At 39.4% G+C, this 14,675-nt stretch overlaps 1 protein-coding gene across 1 annotated transcript; it reads right to left on the bottom strand.

Annotated features, from left to right (window-relative positions):
• Positions 1-1,270: 1,270 nt before the first annotated feature.
• On the bottom strand, positions 1,271-10,744 carry RALA (RAS like proto-oncogene A; the record flags this gene model as incomplete). The annotated part of the gene is made up of 4 exons (XM_080611806.1): positions 1,271-1,949; positions 6,082-6,256; positions 9,608-9,816; positions 10,631-10,744. The coding sequence occupies 4 exons, from the start codon at positions 10,742-10,744 to the stop codon at positions 1,827-1,829; spliced, it is 621 nt and encodes a 206-aa protein (XP_080467932.1). The 3' UTR covers positions 1,271-1,826.
• Between the last annotated feature and the right edge of the window lie 3,931 nt (positions 10,745-14,675).

Here is a 14,675-nt window from a genome sequence, read left to right on the forward strand (position 1 = left end):
GAAGTTTATTCATCTTTCAATGGCTCAAATAGCAAATAAAAGGATAGGACAAGGCATCAGCCAAGACAAGTTTCACGTGTCCGGTGGCTTCATAACACCTCAGTTCCCAGTATACAGGTTCCAAAGCAAAGTCACAAAGTTAGTGGTTAGACTCCCTGGCTAAATAGACCCAAATGAGTACACAGTAAGATGAAGACTGGCTTATTTGCCAGTTAAATGGGTAACTTCAATTCTGCACTTGGCAGCCTACTCAATGCACATACAAAACTCCTATTGATAAATATTTAACATGACAAGTATAATTTCTACGACTTGAGTCCCTAAAATGTCTGTTAGCATGGAAGTTAAATATTTGTTACCTAGTTTGCTTGAGCACATTTTCAACTGTCAGTTATAGGCTTACACATGTATAAAAAGAGTAACAGTTTATGGAATTGGTCTAGCCTGTCTTACCCCAGAGGAGCCCAAAACCCTCAAACATTCTCGTATAGTTTTAGTTAAGATGCAGCATCCTAGCTATGTGCTAGTATTCTTGCTGTTCTGAAGCAACTGAGGCAGTATGTTTTATTTGGGGATTTTGGATGCTCATGGTAAATGTTTCTGTATTGCAAAGCATGTTTGATTGTTTAATATCAACATTAACTAGAAAAAGTAGCTACAGTGTTCCCCATTTGAAAATCAACATAAACAAGACTAAACAGTACAAAACCTGCAAAGAGCTTCAGCGTTAACACACCATGTTCCCACAGCAGAGTTATCAGGAACACAAAAGAAATGAACCAATGACAGCAGAATTTCCCAGACAACATCTTAACGCAAAACACAGTAGCACTACTGAATCAGCTCCACTCCACCCAGCTCCAGGGAGTTAAAACCCAAGGAACAGCTAGACAAAAAACTACTTGCAAAAGGGAAGTTTCAAGGTATCAGCACATTAAGTTTCAAACGACCGTTCCAGTCTTAGATGTGCCATAGGCTCATGACTTCAGTCTTCTATGCATTCTGAGCTTTTAGTTTTGAGATACCATAATGTTTACCAAGTTCCAGATGACGGAATATGCTCTGTATTATTCACAATACAAGAGTATGGCACACATGGAAAGAACAGACACTGCTAGCAGGCAGCTAGTTAACAGAATCATTCACAGAACTGCTCTCCGGAGAGGTCAATCTCGCACTGATGCACAGGGAAGGTCTCCATGCAACAGAGTTGAAAATAACACCCTTGATTAAGCAACCTGCTACGCTTAGGTTTGGAAATTAAGGCATATTCAAATGTTTCAATGTGAAAGATTACATCACTCTTGTAGGTTAATCAGGTAATGCAGAACCACATTTAATGTTCCCCAACAGAACTGTTTGCATATCCATTATTCTTTTCTAATTTGCATCAGTCCATGGCAAAACAACCACTCACCACTTCAGTAGGGATCATGTTCACAATTGTCATTTTCAAGGTAACAAAAGACAAGATGAATTGACAATTACCAGTGATAAAAAAGTATGCTTTACAAGAACCCACAAAGTAATACTCCCCGCTCTGTTCACTATTAAACAAAGACTGCCAATGCAACACTACATTCAGAAGAAATGTGAGAAGGTAGGCAATTCTGAAATGGACTGAACTTGCTTCTCTGGAAGCCACATCATTTTTTTGTTTTTCAGTGAATTTGACTTTCAGTGCAGCTCCAATTCATGCTTTTAGTGGTACATTACAATTTCCAACATGTTAGAGAAATTTCAGTCACTTGAGCCTTCAATGGCATGCTTATAAATTATGTGTTTTATTAGTACGGTCAGGGTAGGAAAGGAATTTGGGGTTTTGATTATAAAATGCAACATCTTTCTCTGATCCTCTTAGCTAGGCTTTTTCTTTTCTTCTTTCCATTCTTTTCTTTGCTGTCTTCCATTTTTCTGGCTCTAATTTCTCTCATTAAATCAAAAAACACCTGAAAAAAAGGTATAAATGCAAAACCAGTCACAAGCCATATGAGTTAATTGAAGCTATCACTGATTATATCCATTTCAGTTGTTTAGAATAAAGTCAATTACATGCCATTAGTTTAAGCAAACAAAGCAAAACCAATCAAACAAATCTTTCACTGGCTTTGAAGGCCAAGTTGATCTGATGCAATCCTGCTTCTTTCATGGCACCATTATATTCCCCATTTCCTGATACTTGCTTATGAACCCTGGCAGACCATTTTCCACAAGGATTGAACCAAGAGTCTCATCACCAGCCAAGATTTTTTTACATGTATTACCTACATCCTACTGAGGAGACTCAGGGAAATCACTTTGTGTTTCAAGTTTTTTCAGTGAGTAAAGCAGAAGTAGCCAGCATACACTGAACATTTCACGGCCAGTGTGTCCCGTGATGCAAGTCTAAACACAAAGTGACTCGGGAAAGAAGAAAAAGCAGCATTTCCTTCAAACCAGAGTTATTAATCATACAAGTACATAAACAATTTCTTAGGTCAGGTAAGCCCAAAGTACACGTGAACTTAGTTTTCATCAAGTGGTTTAATAGGAAACCAAAATTACAAAGTTGGAGCTACAACAAAGACTACTGTCAGTTAAAGCTTTATGACTGGACTATTTAAAGCTTCTTTATTCATTTGAAAAGAAGCTTTTTTACCTTGACTTGCAGGAGGCTACAACAAATTATCATTTCATCTTTGTATATTTATTGTAGGAAATCAGCTGAGCTGATTTATACGATAATATAAATAACTGATTTATGATAATATAAGACTTCTTCCTCTCAGGAGATATTGCCTAGATCTATGTCAGGGGATCTGATCAATTTCCATGAAACATGGGCAGTGGCACAGACTGAAAAGCTCCTCTACAGAATTCAGTATGTTTTTATTTGCAATGACACTCATCTAGTATTGACTGCAGCAAAAACATTGCCCTTATTACATGGAATCCAAAGAAAGTCAATGTAACTAAACATTTTTGTCAAGAACTAAGATTACCTTTGGGTTCCTAAATGGGCACTAAATTACTTGCTTGTACTTAAATCTGTGCTAGCACTAAGAGGTAGCTGTCAATTTGCTTAAGCACTGATACTGTATTTAACTGTCTGGCGTACACCACCTTCTATGATGATGCTTAGTGGGTCACCTTTATCAAAGTGAATGGAAGCCGACCATGATTTCTCCAACCGAACAAAGCCACTCTTCTGGAATTCAGAGAAGCCAAATATCTCCTAGGATAGTAACTTAAGTTCATGTAACAAACACCATAGTTTCAGGTGCTGCAACTAAGAATACCTGGTATTTTCTAGTGCCAACAAGGCTTCCCACACTATAGCGTGTCAAACCCTCATGTACAGTGTGTTATTTATAGCATGTCAAATTCTGTACATGCCAATCAGGGTCCATAATGCCACCAGCTCCAAAAATAAACCTGGAGCTCTGTAGTAGCCTACCATGGGTGTGCAAGTGCTAATGATTAGAGAGCTATTAAAAACATATATACACAGGTCTTTTATCCCAGCTGCTAAGTGACAGCCACATGGATTTCAAAGAGTGGGGAATTTCAATGTGAGTGTAGTAGACAGATGTTGACTGCAATCATGCACCAAAACTAAAAGGTGTAGTATATTTTATAACAACAAAACCAAAAAAAACCCAGCAAGACAGTTCTGATGCATTTAACTGATGTAATTTTCTCTACAGAACAGCATGAAGATCTTGCTGTAGTACTGAACAATCTATGTCCTCAGGAAGACAACTTGAGAGGAGACAACAATCAAGCTGAAGTTATTGCAGAAGAGAACCCCCTACAGCTCTCATGCTGCAACTGACAGCTCAAACATAAGGATTTACATTAGAGAACTTGTCACTGTTTGATCAAGCAGTCCCTGTCTCATGAAGACTGAGAACCTGAAGGATGAGGATCAGGAACAACCACACAACAGAAGAAGAAGGTGTGTGGTACCATGGACTATTTCCCAAAGCATGACACCTACCAATGACAAGCACGCTTTTGAAAGTGGCAGCTGCTGATAGGGCAGCAAGGCTGGAGCCCTTCCAAGCAAAAACTGAAACCCACGTGGAAATGAACAGGTATTGCTCATGAACACCCACACTCCAGGCACCTTATCCATGGATGTGGATAGCCATCATTTACAGAGTTCTTCAGAAGTCAGTGAAAAATATCCATGTTGCACTGCAGATTTCTGTAACGCTATGAAAGCAGAAGCAGGGGCACACCCTGATTGTCATCTCCTCTGTCTCTCAAATAACAAAAATGACTTCTCATCTAACAGGGGCAGCCAAATTCGCCATGCTTCCTTCATGTTAGATACAGCCTCTGTCTGTCACAAGCAGCTAAGGGCATCTAGCACCTACCTCCTCAAGTCAGTTCTGACTCCCAGAAGTTACAAACACCCACAGCAAACTGCATCCATAGACACAGTACATTATTTTTAACTGCTCTTTTGACACTTCCCCAGGCTATTTCTGTAGGCATTTTGACAGTTATCAGATAAAACAAAAGAATCACTGGTTTAGGCTCATTCTTTAGAGATGACTAATATTTAACACATTAGTCTGGCAGCATTTCAGCCAACAGGTGTCCTGTTTTGTTGCACTAAAAACACCCTCCCAGTCTCGTTTTTCTTCACAAAGCAAGCGGAAAGCAAAAATAACTACAACAGAAGCATATCAACTGTGCTGACCTCAGCTGAAGGCAAACACCAATTCATTACTTTCAGGACTGCAGTCCTAAAAGTGTCTAAAATATAACACTCAACTGCTAGTTATCATCATGCCTCCACTCTCAGCCAGGACATCCATGAGGCACAAGCTCCATCTTACCAGAAGATCCTTTCTTCGTGCCTGGGATACTGACAACCAACAAGCCATCATAGCATCAATGAACCACAAGAAGGTGGTAAACGGACAACTTGCAACCTTCTCCACTCATAACAAGCATGGGGAGAAGAATAACTCTGTGCTACCTTGAATCCCAGATGCTCCTCCAGAGCTTCAGCAGAAAGAAGGTGCATGGCAGCTCTCATGGCTTCTGTGGTGTGTGGATGAGGCTCCTCCCAACCTGCCTCCAACCTCTTTTTACTCCATGCTCAGAGCACAAGCACAGGAAGCAGCATTAGCAACATCAGTGGCTCACAGGCTGTAATCATGTATTGCCTACCCCCTTGTAGGGAGGAATGAGAGTGAACTCTTTAAAGAGGAAGGCAGAGGAGTAGAGTTCCAATACTACTAGAGGTCCAATGCTACTGCAGGTGCTCCCTCAACTGTTCCTCACACTGTAAGGAAATAACTGAATTGACAGCTCATACGTAAGGATTTATATCTGAGAATTTTCCAATGTGTGATCCAGTCTGTCACTAGCTCTGGAAGGAAAGGTTGGCATGCTGAACTAAACTACTTATTTCTTTTGCCACACATCTGTTACTCTTGCAGTCTACAAGGCTGAGAGTTATTCTGAATTCTGTATTCCAGAAAGTCTGCTTTTTAGGGTTATAGCTGAAATACTTTCAGCTAATTGATAATTTACCTTCTTGGAGAAAAAGATTCTGTCTCTTACCTCATGACCTTCTGAACCAGGTTTTACCCCTGGAAACTCATGAGGCTCTTGTAGGCTGCTCAAAGCTTGAAAGGGTTTATCCATTCTGCATCAAAGGAACGTGAGTATAGAGAGGCCTCCAATCCCCCCCTTCCCTTCTTTTGTAAGCTGTTTTATCCTGGCTGAGGATCAGACAGCATTCCTCACTTCTCAGAAGCAGATTGTCTTCTAGTTATAGAAAACACAGTAAGAAGTCTAGAACAAAACAGCTGCCTCAAGAAATCTGTAATAAAATGAAGTCTTGTAGAATGACTCCTTGCGGTTTAGGATGGGATAAACTCGTTCTGCCTCACGTTTGCACTGTCCTACATGAAGTCACCTAGTCATGCACTCCTCACAAGCTAAGGGAGAAAAGCATTTGATTCACATTTCACAAAAATAGTTGCTAAAATAATGAACAGATAAAGTACAACCCACAGAGAAGAGATACCAAGTGAAAACTGGTGAGGAGATTCTTTGTATTAAGAGGCCAATTATTACCTTGTCAACATTAGCTCGTGTTTTTGCAGAAGTTTCCACATAATTAACATTCCACTGATCAGCTCTGGTTTTTGCTTCCTCTACAGAAACTTGTCTTTTATCTTCCAAATCTGATTTGTTACCAACTAGCAAAAATGGAACATTCTCATCTTCTTTTACTCTTAAGATCTGCTCCCTGCAGGGGAAAATAAAAAAGGAAGAAAATTAAGCTTTCCATGAAGTACTATTCTTAGAACACAAAAAGAACTCAGACTAAATACTCTCCCATCTTACAGTGAAAACCCACTTATTCCTTTTATGAAGCTTACATAACATTGAAATCTTAAACCTCATGATGACATTATACAGAATGAAGTTAGAGACAGACAGCTAGTCCTCCAGGAAGCAAGGAGGTGAGTCAGTAAGAAACTCAATGAGTAGAATAAGGTTGGTTTAGGTGAGAATTTATATTAATAAGTCATTCCTTTTAATAACGGTGTGCCTGGACAGCATTTACCATTGTCTTTATTTGTGACTGCCATTTTTAAGCTACCCAAACTTCAGGTTCACATTTGAATTTTCCCTAATACATGTGCCATTTTTTGATGCTGCTAAAATGGTTTATAGCATTCACCAAAAGAAAAATCTCTTCCTTTCATGAATCTTCTGCAAGTTGATTACACTTGGTCTCTGCAGAGCCCTCCATTCAGTTACAAGCCACTCTACAGAGGTGAGTTCTACATGCATCAGATTTTTAAGGACAGACCCTTCTAGTGTTTGAACTGCTAGGATGAAGGGGTTAAAGTTGTAAATAAAACCCTGTACTACAAATGGTTTGGTACATAAGTCTTCAACACTTAAAAAAATAATGAAAATTTTCTTCTAACTGGAAATGCATTAAGAATACCAGGAATAACAGTTTTCCCAGAAGAGGCACCTTCCCTATGGTGTCTCAGAAAGGAGTATAAAGTTAGTAGTGAAATATAGCCCTTTATTGTGGAGCAACTTCTGAAAGCTTGAAAAAATCCACAGGGAAACAAATTCCTTTTGCTGGCTGAGGTAAAACCTGTTGCCACATTTAAAGTTGAATGGAGAGAAGCTGAAGAGAGCTCATTAAGTGATATCCTAAGGGGCCTTGATTTTGCATACAGCAGGATCCTACTGCTGCTATCAAAAGCTCTGTGCAGCAGGCAGTCTTGCGGAGGAAGTTACTACTCACTGAGAAACTGCAGATTGCCCAGGATTAGCGGGTTTTTTTAAACCAACAAGTATGTATTTGAGGTAGCTTGTAACACCGCATTCAACTCTGAGGTGTAGTTAAAGCAACATTTCTCCTCTCCCTCACAAATACCCACACAAATGTTTTTACAGGGCATGCAGCTATCCAGAAGTAGTTTGAATAGACAGTGGGTTAGGAAGGGTGGCCAGAGAGAGAAGAAAAGTCAGTGCATTACTGCGTTAGTGTAAGACTTCTGCTAAAAACTGGTTTCTTTCAACACTAATTGTTCAGGTGATGCCAAACAATTTCACCGCATAGAAAGTTAATCTGACAGCAATCCAGATGGCAAAATTCTCCTTGGAGCCCTCTCTGAAGACTGATACCTTCTAAACAAGAAATGTTAGACCCTGAATAGCAGTAAACAGCTCTGATGCTGGAGCTCTGCTATTCCAACAGGACAGAATACTACAGAAACAATCAACCGTCCAAATCCTTCTTGTCATTTTCTTTCATATGTGTCTCTTAAGTAGCATTCCCTCAGGCTGCTCAAGAATGCCAAAGGTATTTTAACTGTACCTTCAAGAGATATAGGTTACTTTGACACAGAGCAGAAGGAATGCAATTTTTCTGAGTTACATTTTAGTATTTAAGCTTCTACAGTTTCAGAGGCAACTTGAAAGGCACTTTCACATTTGGACTGGAGAGAGGCTTAATCTCTTCACTGAAAGGATTTTTATTTCCATTTTTGCTGTATCAGCACATGTATTATCAACACACACCCTTGCTGGAAAAGTAGGACTTTTTCTAGAGCCATACAAGATCATGTACTTTGAAGCATTAACAGGATTTTAAATAGATTTGAATAGTTCATTTTGCAGTCTAGAAGAGCTCAACTATACTAAATAGTCCTCCACAGGTGACAATACCACCAGCCTGCAAACCAGTCAAGGCCTGCCCCTTCCTCCCTTCCTCTCAAAATATATAAACACACGCATAAAGACACACAAAAAACCTGAACACCAGAAGAGGAAAATCTCACTTTCTCCCCTTTCCATACCTCTTCCTCCTCCCTTAGAGATAATATTAAATACTCTGATATGCAGAGCTTATTAAATTGAACTGTGACAGTATCTCTGAGATGCAGATAATTTCTTTGTGTATTTGTGTCCTTACTTTTCTCTCAAAGGTTATCTTCTATTCCACTACACTTTGAACTGGTGAAAAAAAACCCTGGCCTTCTTTTGTCCTTTTTCCAAACATAGTGCTGACTGATTTAAATATGCTTTCTCTCTCAACCCAAATTAAAACACCTGTACTATACTGCTGCCTGTTCAATAATCTCTCACCATTATAAGGATATCAACATGCTGCATACCTAAAAAGCATCTTAAAAAACTTCTCCTATTAAATCCTTATTACTCCACAAAAAGCCAGTTCCAATTTTGGTTCTTACCACATTGCTCCCCATTAAGCAAAATCCTGACTTTGATAGGAAGTGTGAATGCTGTGCAGAACTTGATGCAGAACTTGTCTTGTAAATTCAAAAATACATCAGTATCTTACACAGAGAAAAATTCCATCCAAGCAAGACTGAAGGGGCAGATTTACGGCAAGCCTTCACAGAAAATGCACAGCTACTACAGACTATTCAAAGATAGTTGTCACTGCTGTTGTTCATAAAATCAGCTTTAAGAGGTAGAAAGACTTGTGTCATTGATACTATGCATTTTACTCTCGCAGAATACAATTTGCATACTTCATATCACCAGTCATGGTTCTGCACAGTTTTCAACTGCAGTCTGGTCATGACACCTTTATAACTATAAAGTACCCTAGTATAAAGCAGCTGGACATGCTACAGCTGCCCTTTTGTTCCAGGTGGTGCTTCACAGGTCAAGATAAACACAACATAACCCTCCATATGAAGCAAAAACTAAAAAAAAGAGGACAACTTTGCAGTATTGTACTTACATTACATGCAACCATACAGCCTATAAGCAATTTTTCTCAGCTACATTGCGTCTACTCACAAATACTGCTTCATAGCACAAGTGCCAAGCAACACTGATTTAAAAAGTGCAGAAGCCCTCTGAATGTTGCTATGTATCTGCTCTGTGGCAATAGCCTTTTTGGTATTCAGAAACACAGCAGCAAAGATACTTGAAGTGGTACAGATAGCAAAGGCATGGCTAGGCACCTGTTCAAACCATGATGAGACCACATTAAGAGTTATCTCCAATCTGCACTGTCTTAGGATAATATGAAACAAAAAAATCACTTGTCATTATCTCACTGTAATTAGAATAATTATCTTGCCTTGTAACTTACCTGAAGTCTGCAGTTGCTGCGAAGGATTCCAGCTCTGTAATAGAGAAGACACACAGAAAGCCTTCTCCACTTCGGAAGTAGTTGTCTCTAATTGCAGCATAGTCCTCCTGCCCTGCTGTGTCCAGTATATCAATTTGGACTTCTTCCCCATCCAGAACCACCTTTTTCCTGTAGCTGTCTGCTTTGGTGGGCTCATAATCTTCAACAAACTAGAAAAAATAACAATCTTCATGATAAAAAGTCATGCCTGTACAAGGCAAATGCTTCTATTTGGGTATAAAGGATATAACAAACATATGGTTACAGTAACTAACAAGCATATATATTTTGGCTATGTGGATTACTGAAATGATTCATAGTTAAAGCAGGTTCTCCATCAGCCCAAACAGTTTATAGGTTTTGGCTTGCTTCAGCCATTACAAGGAAATTCTAGAGGTAACTGTACAACATCAATGTCTGTGTACTACCCAAGCCTCCACTTCTGGTCAAGCACAACATCTGGCTGTGGTCCATTATGCAGACAGGCAGGCCTGACTTTGAGTATATTTAGCATCAATTTAAAAGGACGCTGAACCCATAACTTCTTCATTTTAATCACAAAGAATAATTTTCACTGGGAAAAAGTAAGGAAACAAGAAACTTCAAGAGCAGCATTAAAAAACATTGAAAAAATGGTCATCATTTCAGGCATTATGCAGCTAACCTAAGGGAAGCAGCTTTGAGCTGTAATACCTAAATAAGTCCTAATAAATAAGTTCAAATAAATGAACAATGGCAAAATATACTGGTTATGTGCCAGAGCATGGACTTGCTTACAAGTCTGAAAAATGCTAACTTATACCTCCACAGGTATCTCTAGAGAGCAAATCACTGGTCTTAAGAGTCTTTTTGTTCAATTTAATCTGATTTCCATACCACATCCTATATATTTAGACTCTTTCTGCAAATAACTGTACTAATGAATGCTTAACTAACACTATATAGCAGACATTTCCCAAGATAATTTCTAGTGCAGATTCTTACCTCATCATACATAAATTGTAGTGTTAATGCAGATTTTCCTACACCACCGCTTCCGACCATGATGACTTTGTGTAAAGCCAAAGAATTCTGTCCTTTAGGCTTATTTGCTGCCATCTTTGGATTGCAGAAAGTTCACAGGTATAAAATGAAAAAACAATCTAGAAGAAAAACATTGCTTTGTTAGTTTTTGTTTCCTTCTCCCACATGCACTGATTAAAGTGGATTTGTTTTATACCCCTACATATCTAAGGACTCAGTTTTCACTGAAGATAGCAGAACTGAAGCTATCTGCTTTTTCACTAGAAGCCATTCCACAAATCATACCGAGCTCATACGTCCTGCAGCAAGAGCAAAGAAAGCCCTTCATCATTTGGAAAGGGCACAAGAGAAAGCATCAAAGAGTAATTAAAGGAAAAAATTTACATCTTGGTATGTAAAGACTTTCAGGGACACAGTCAAGGGTTCTTGGTAGTTTACTAAGCAAGAGTCTAAAAGGAAAGCCACAGGGAGTCAACACCGTACAGGAAGCATGAGATATGACAGCTGCAGGGGGAAGAAAACAGACATTTGAAGGAATTTCCAACTTAAATAGCAAGCACCAAGACACAGCAACAGCAAGCAAGGATTAGCCAGGGTACTTTTGCAGAGGAAAGAACACAAATGTGTCACTTCAATCTTTAAAAGTTTCAGTAAGTCAATCAGCAACTTGAAAGAATAATCTAGTTTATACAGAGTGGAAAGATTCAGCTTGCCTTCCTAGGCTACAAATGCAGTTATTCCATGTATTTGGAATAACTGGCTCAATCCCACCACTGCTTGTTCAGACATAAATCTCTTCTCACCAATACCAAAGGGCTCTATGACAGTTAATTCACACACAGTTTCACACACGTGTGCACATGGACAAAAAGTAACAATTCCATTACTCTTTATAAAAAATCAGGTTATGTTTTTAGCATATCTCCAACTGCTATCTTCCCACACCTTCATTTCATTCCCTCCCTATCCCAACAGTAAAATAATGGCATTTATGTTATTTGAAGACAGAGTATTTATCAACTTGCACGGTTCTTAAGACATGGGAAAGTCCCTGCACGGTAACAGGATGTACCCTCCTCCAGATATTTAAGGTCAAAACAAGCTCTGATGTCCAAAAACCACAATGACATCTACATTACAGAAGATACAAAACCAAGAGACATCTATAGCAGCAACTGAGAGCTAAATGTAACTTAAATTTTGTTAATTATAAAGCTCAAAAAGAGCATGCTCACATAGCAACACAGTTTGGATGTGTACAGAATTATCAGACGACAACCCAGTGTAGTAACAAGACACCATTACCTCATTACCTTTACCCAGTGCGATCATTTGACAATCTCACACTAAAATTATATATAATTATTAATGCATAAGGAGTCCCCCCGTATGCAGCTTAATCAGAATGCATGACAGCTTTCTGAAAACTTACATCAAATCCCTAGTTGAGGAACGTGAGCAGTGAGGCAGTAAGTATAAAAACATGATGACTGAGGCTTTATTAGGGATTAAGTCAATCCTTCCTGGAATTAAAACAGATGAAGAGGTATACTGGTTTTGGCAGGGATAGAGTTCATTTTTCTTCAGAATAGCTCAGAGTGCCATGTTTTGGATTTGCGATTAAAACAGTGATCACACACAGAGGGTTTAGCTATTACTGAATGGTGCTCACACAGGGTCAAGGCCTTTTTCTGGTTCTCACATCCTCTGACAGCAAACAGGCTGGGATAGCTGACCCAAGGGGTATCCCACGCCACGACTTAGCAAGAAAAGCTGTCAGGGAAGTTTGCTGGGGCTGCTGGTGCTCAGGCACGGGCTGGGCATTGGTCAGCAGGCAGTGAGAAATTTTTGCTTATTTTTAAACATATTCAATGGTCATTATCTCAGCCCTTGAGTTTTCTTACTTTTACCCTTCCAGTTCTCTCTCCCATCTCCCTGTCAGGGTGAGAAGAGAGCGAATGGCTCTCTGGTACTTCGTTGCCTGCTAAGGTTAACCCACACCCATGTGAAAATCTCTCCCAATCACACCAGTGCCGCTTCCCGTTCTACTATCAAAGAATCCTGACAATATAACTGAAAATTAAGTCCCCTAAATTGTTTTCCCCAGAAAGATTATGTAAGAGAAATAAGCACGAGTAAGCTGCTGTGCTAACTGTAGAGATACAGCAGAGAAATATAACTAACATTATGCTACCAGTTCTTTCAAAAAGGAGATGTATGAGCACAAAAAACATTTCTCTTTGGGCCATCATGGCTTAACCACGTAAAAACTGAACCATTGCTTGCTTTTTACGCAAGAGGGAGCACGAGAACATGAAAATAGCTCCAAGACATGTACATTTACAGGCTACTACACTGCATTTTGAACTACTCCACATTGTCTGGAAAGTCAATTGTGAAGTCTCTGTACTTCTCTCTTAAAAGGAAAAACATATCCTAAAAGTCATGCTTGTTTAGTTTTACTATGTGCTTCAGATGAGTAGTACAAAGAAAATTCCTCTGAATTCCAGTCATCAACTGACAAGAGCTCAGACTATTCTTCTATAAGCACTTCAATACTCGAACAAGTCCAAACGAATTCCAATAGGTGAGTTTGTGCAAAAGCTATCTGAAAAAATTCAAATACACAATAGTAATGTGTGACTGTACTATTTGTTGTAAATTAACCTAAAGTCTTTAAGTAGATTGAGCAATGTGAACATTCATAATTTACCACAAGTTGCAATTCAACAAGCAGTGTCCCAGTGTGACAAAAGCTGCCACTTCTTGTACTTTGTGCAACAGTTGACACACGCTTGAAAAGCCGAAACAATGATGCATTTTTCAAAGCCTTGATAACATCCTCCCAAAGCAGCCAAAGAGATTGAGTCAAAGAAAGAAACTGGGAATTAGAAAAACCTGACCCAACCAGCCAAAGCAGTATCTCAAGTCATCAATAATTGTCAGTGAAGAACATTCCAGTAAGATACTGAAGATAGTAAAACTATGCTACCATTGACTTCAAATCTTACGGATAAGCTTGTCATAAACACCCTACCACATTTTGTAATGGGAGGAGGCCCAGGGAGGTCAATTTGCTCTCAGGTTCTACACAATCCAATAAAGATATAATGCTGGCAAAATTCAGGCCTGGTGAATAGTAGACAGTGTGAAAAGAGAGAAATAAGTTACAAACAAAGCAAGTACAGCCTGATACTGAGCAAACACCACTCAATCCAAAGAGACTGCTTCAGAACCACTTGTTCTCTGCCAGTGAGAAGAAAGACCTTGAAAGTGGTAAGTTTTAAACTACTACCACATATATCTACCTGTTTCAGTCTGCTTTCAAAAACAAGGAGGAACATAGATTCTGATTTTAACAGCAAAGCACCCAAGATGAAGTTTCATGCAAAGTGTTTTTTCTACCCTTAATTTATGTGGCCTGACATTTTCATAAGTAGTATTAATTTGGGTCATATCAAGTTTCTGAATTGTCCTGCTTTATAATGATGATAAAGCTGACAGAGACTGTGGCAAGAATCCTGTTGCATGAAGCTCAAAAAAAGCATACTTTCTTCTTATGCGTACTGTGATTATGATTGTTTTTCTTTATCTTCACAGGGTGAAACTGTTTGGGGCTCAGAAGATAAACACAAGCTTATCCTGCAGTAGAATCAATGCTGTGTCACCCTAGAGCAGAGAGGTTCACACAGAGCCAGGCAGGGTGTTGTCAGGAGCTCGATTATCCACTCAGGCAGGTCAGCGTTTCACCACACCCACGGGTTATCCCCATCGCAGCAATGCAGCTGATGACGTATATGAAAGTTTATTTTTGACTAGTTCTTCGAGTAGTCCAACAAGCTGAAAGGGAAGTGAAAGCTTCACTGGCTCAACAAGGCACTGCCATGCCTTCACGCAGAAGGGCAAGAGAATTGTCTAACCACCACGCTATGGATCCGTCCTCACCTCCACTGCAGATCAGCTCCTAGCAAACTACATTTCCCAACATCCCTGAGCAGATAAGGGC

Source organism: Psittacula echo (assembly GCF_963264785.1).
Source record: "Psittacula echo genome assembly, chromosome: 2".
Taxonomy (NCBI): Eukaryota; Metazoa; Chordata; class Aves; order Psittaciformes; family Psittacidae; genus Psittacula; species Psittacula echo.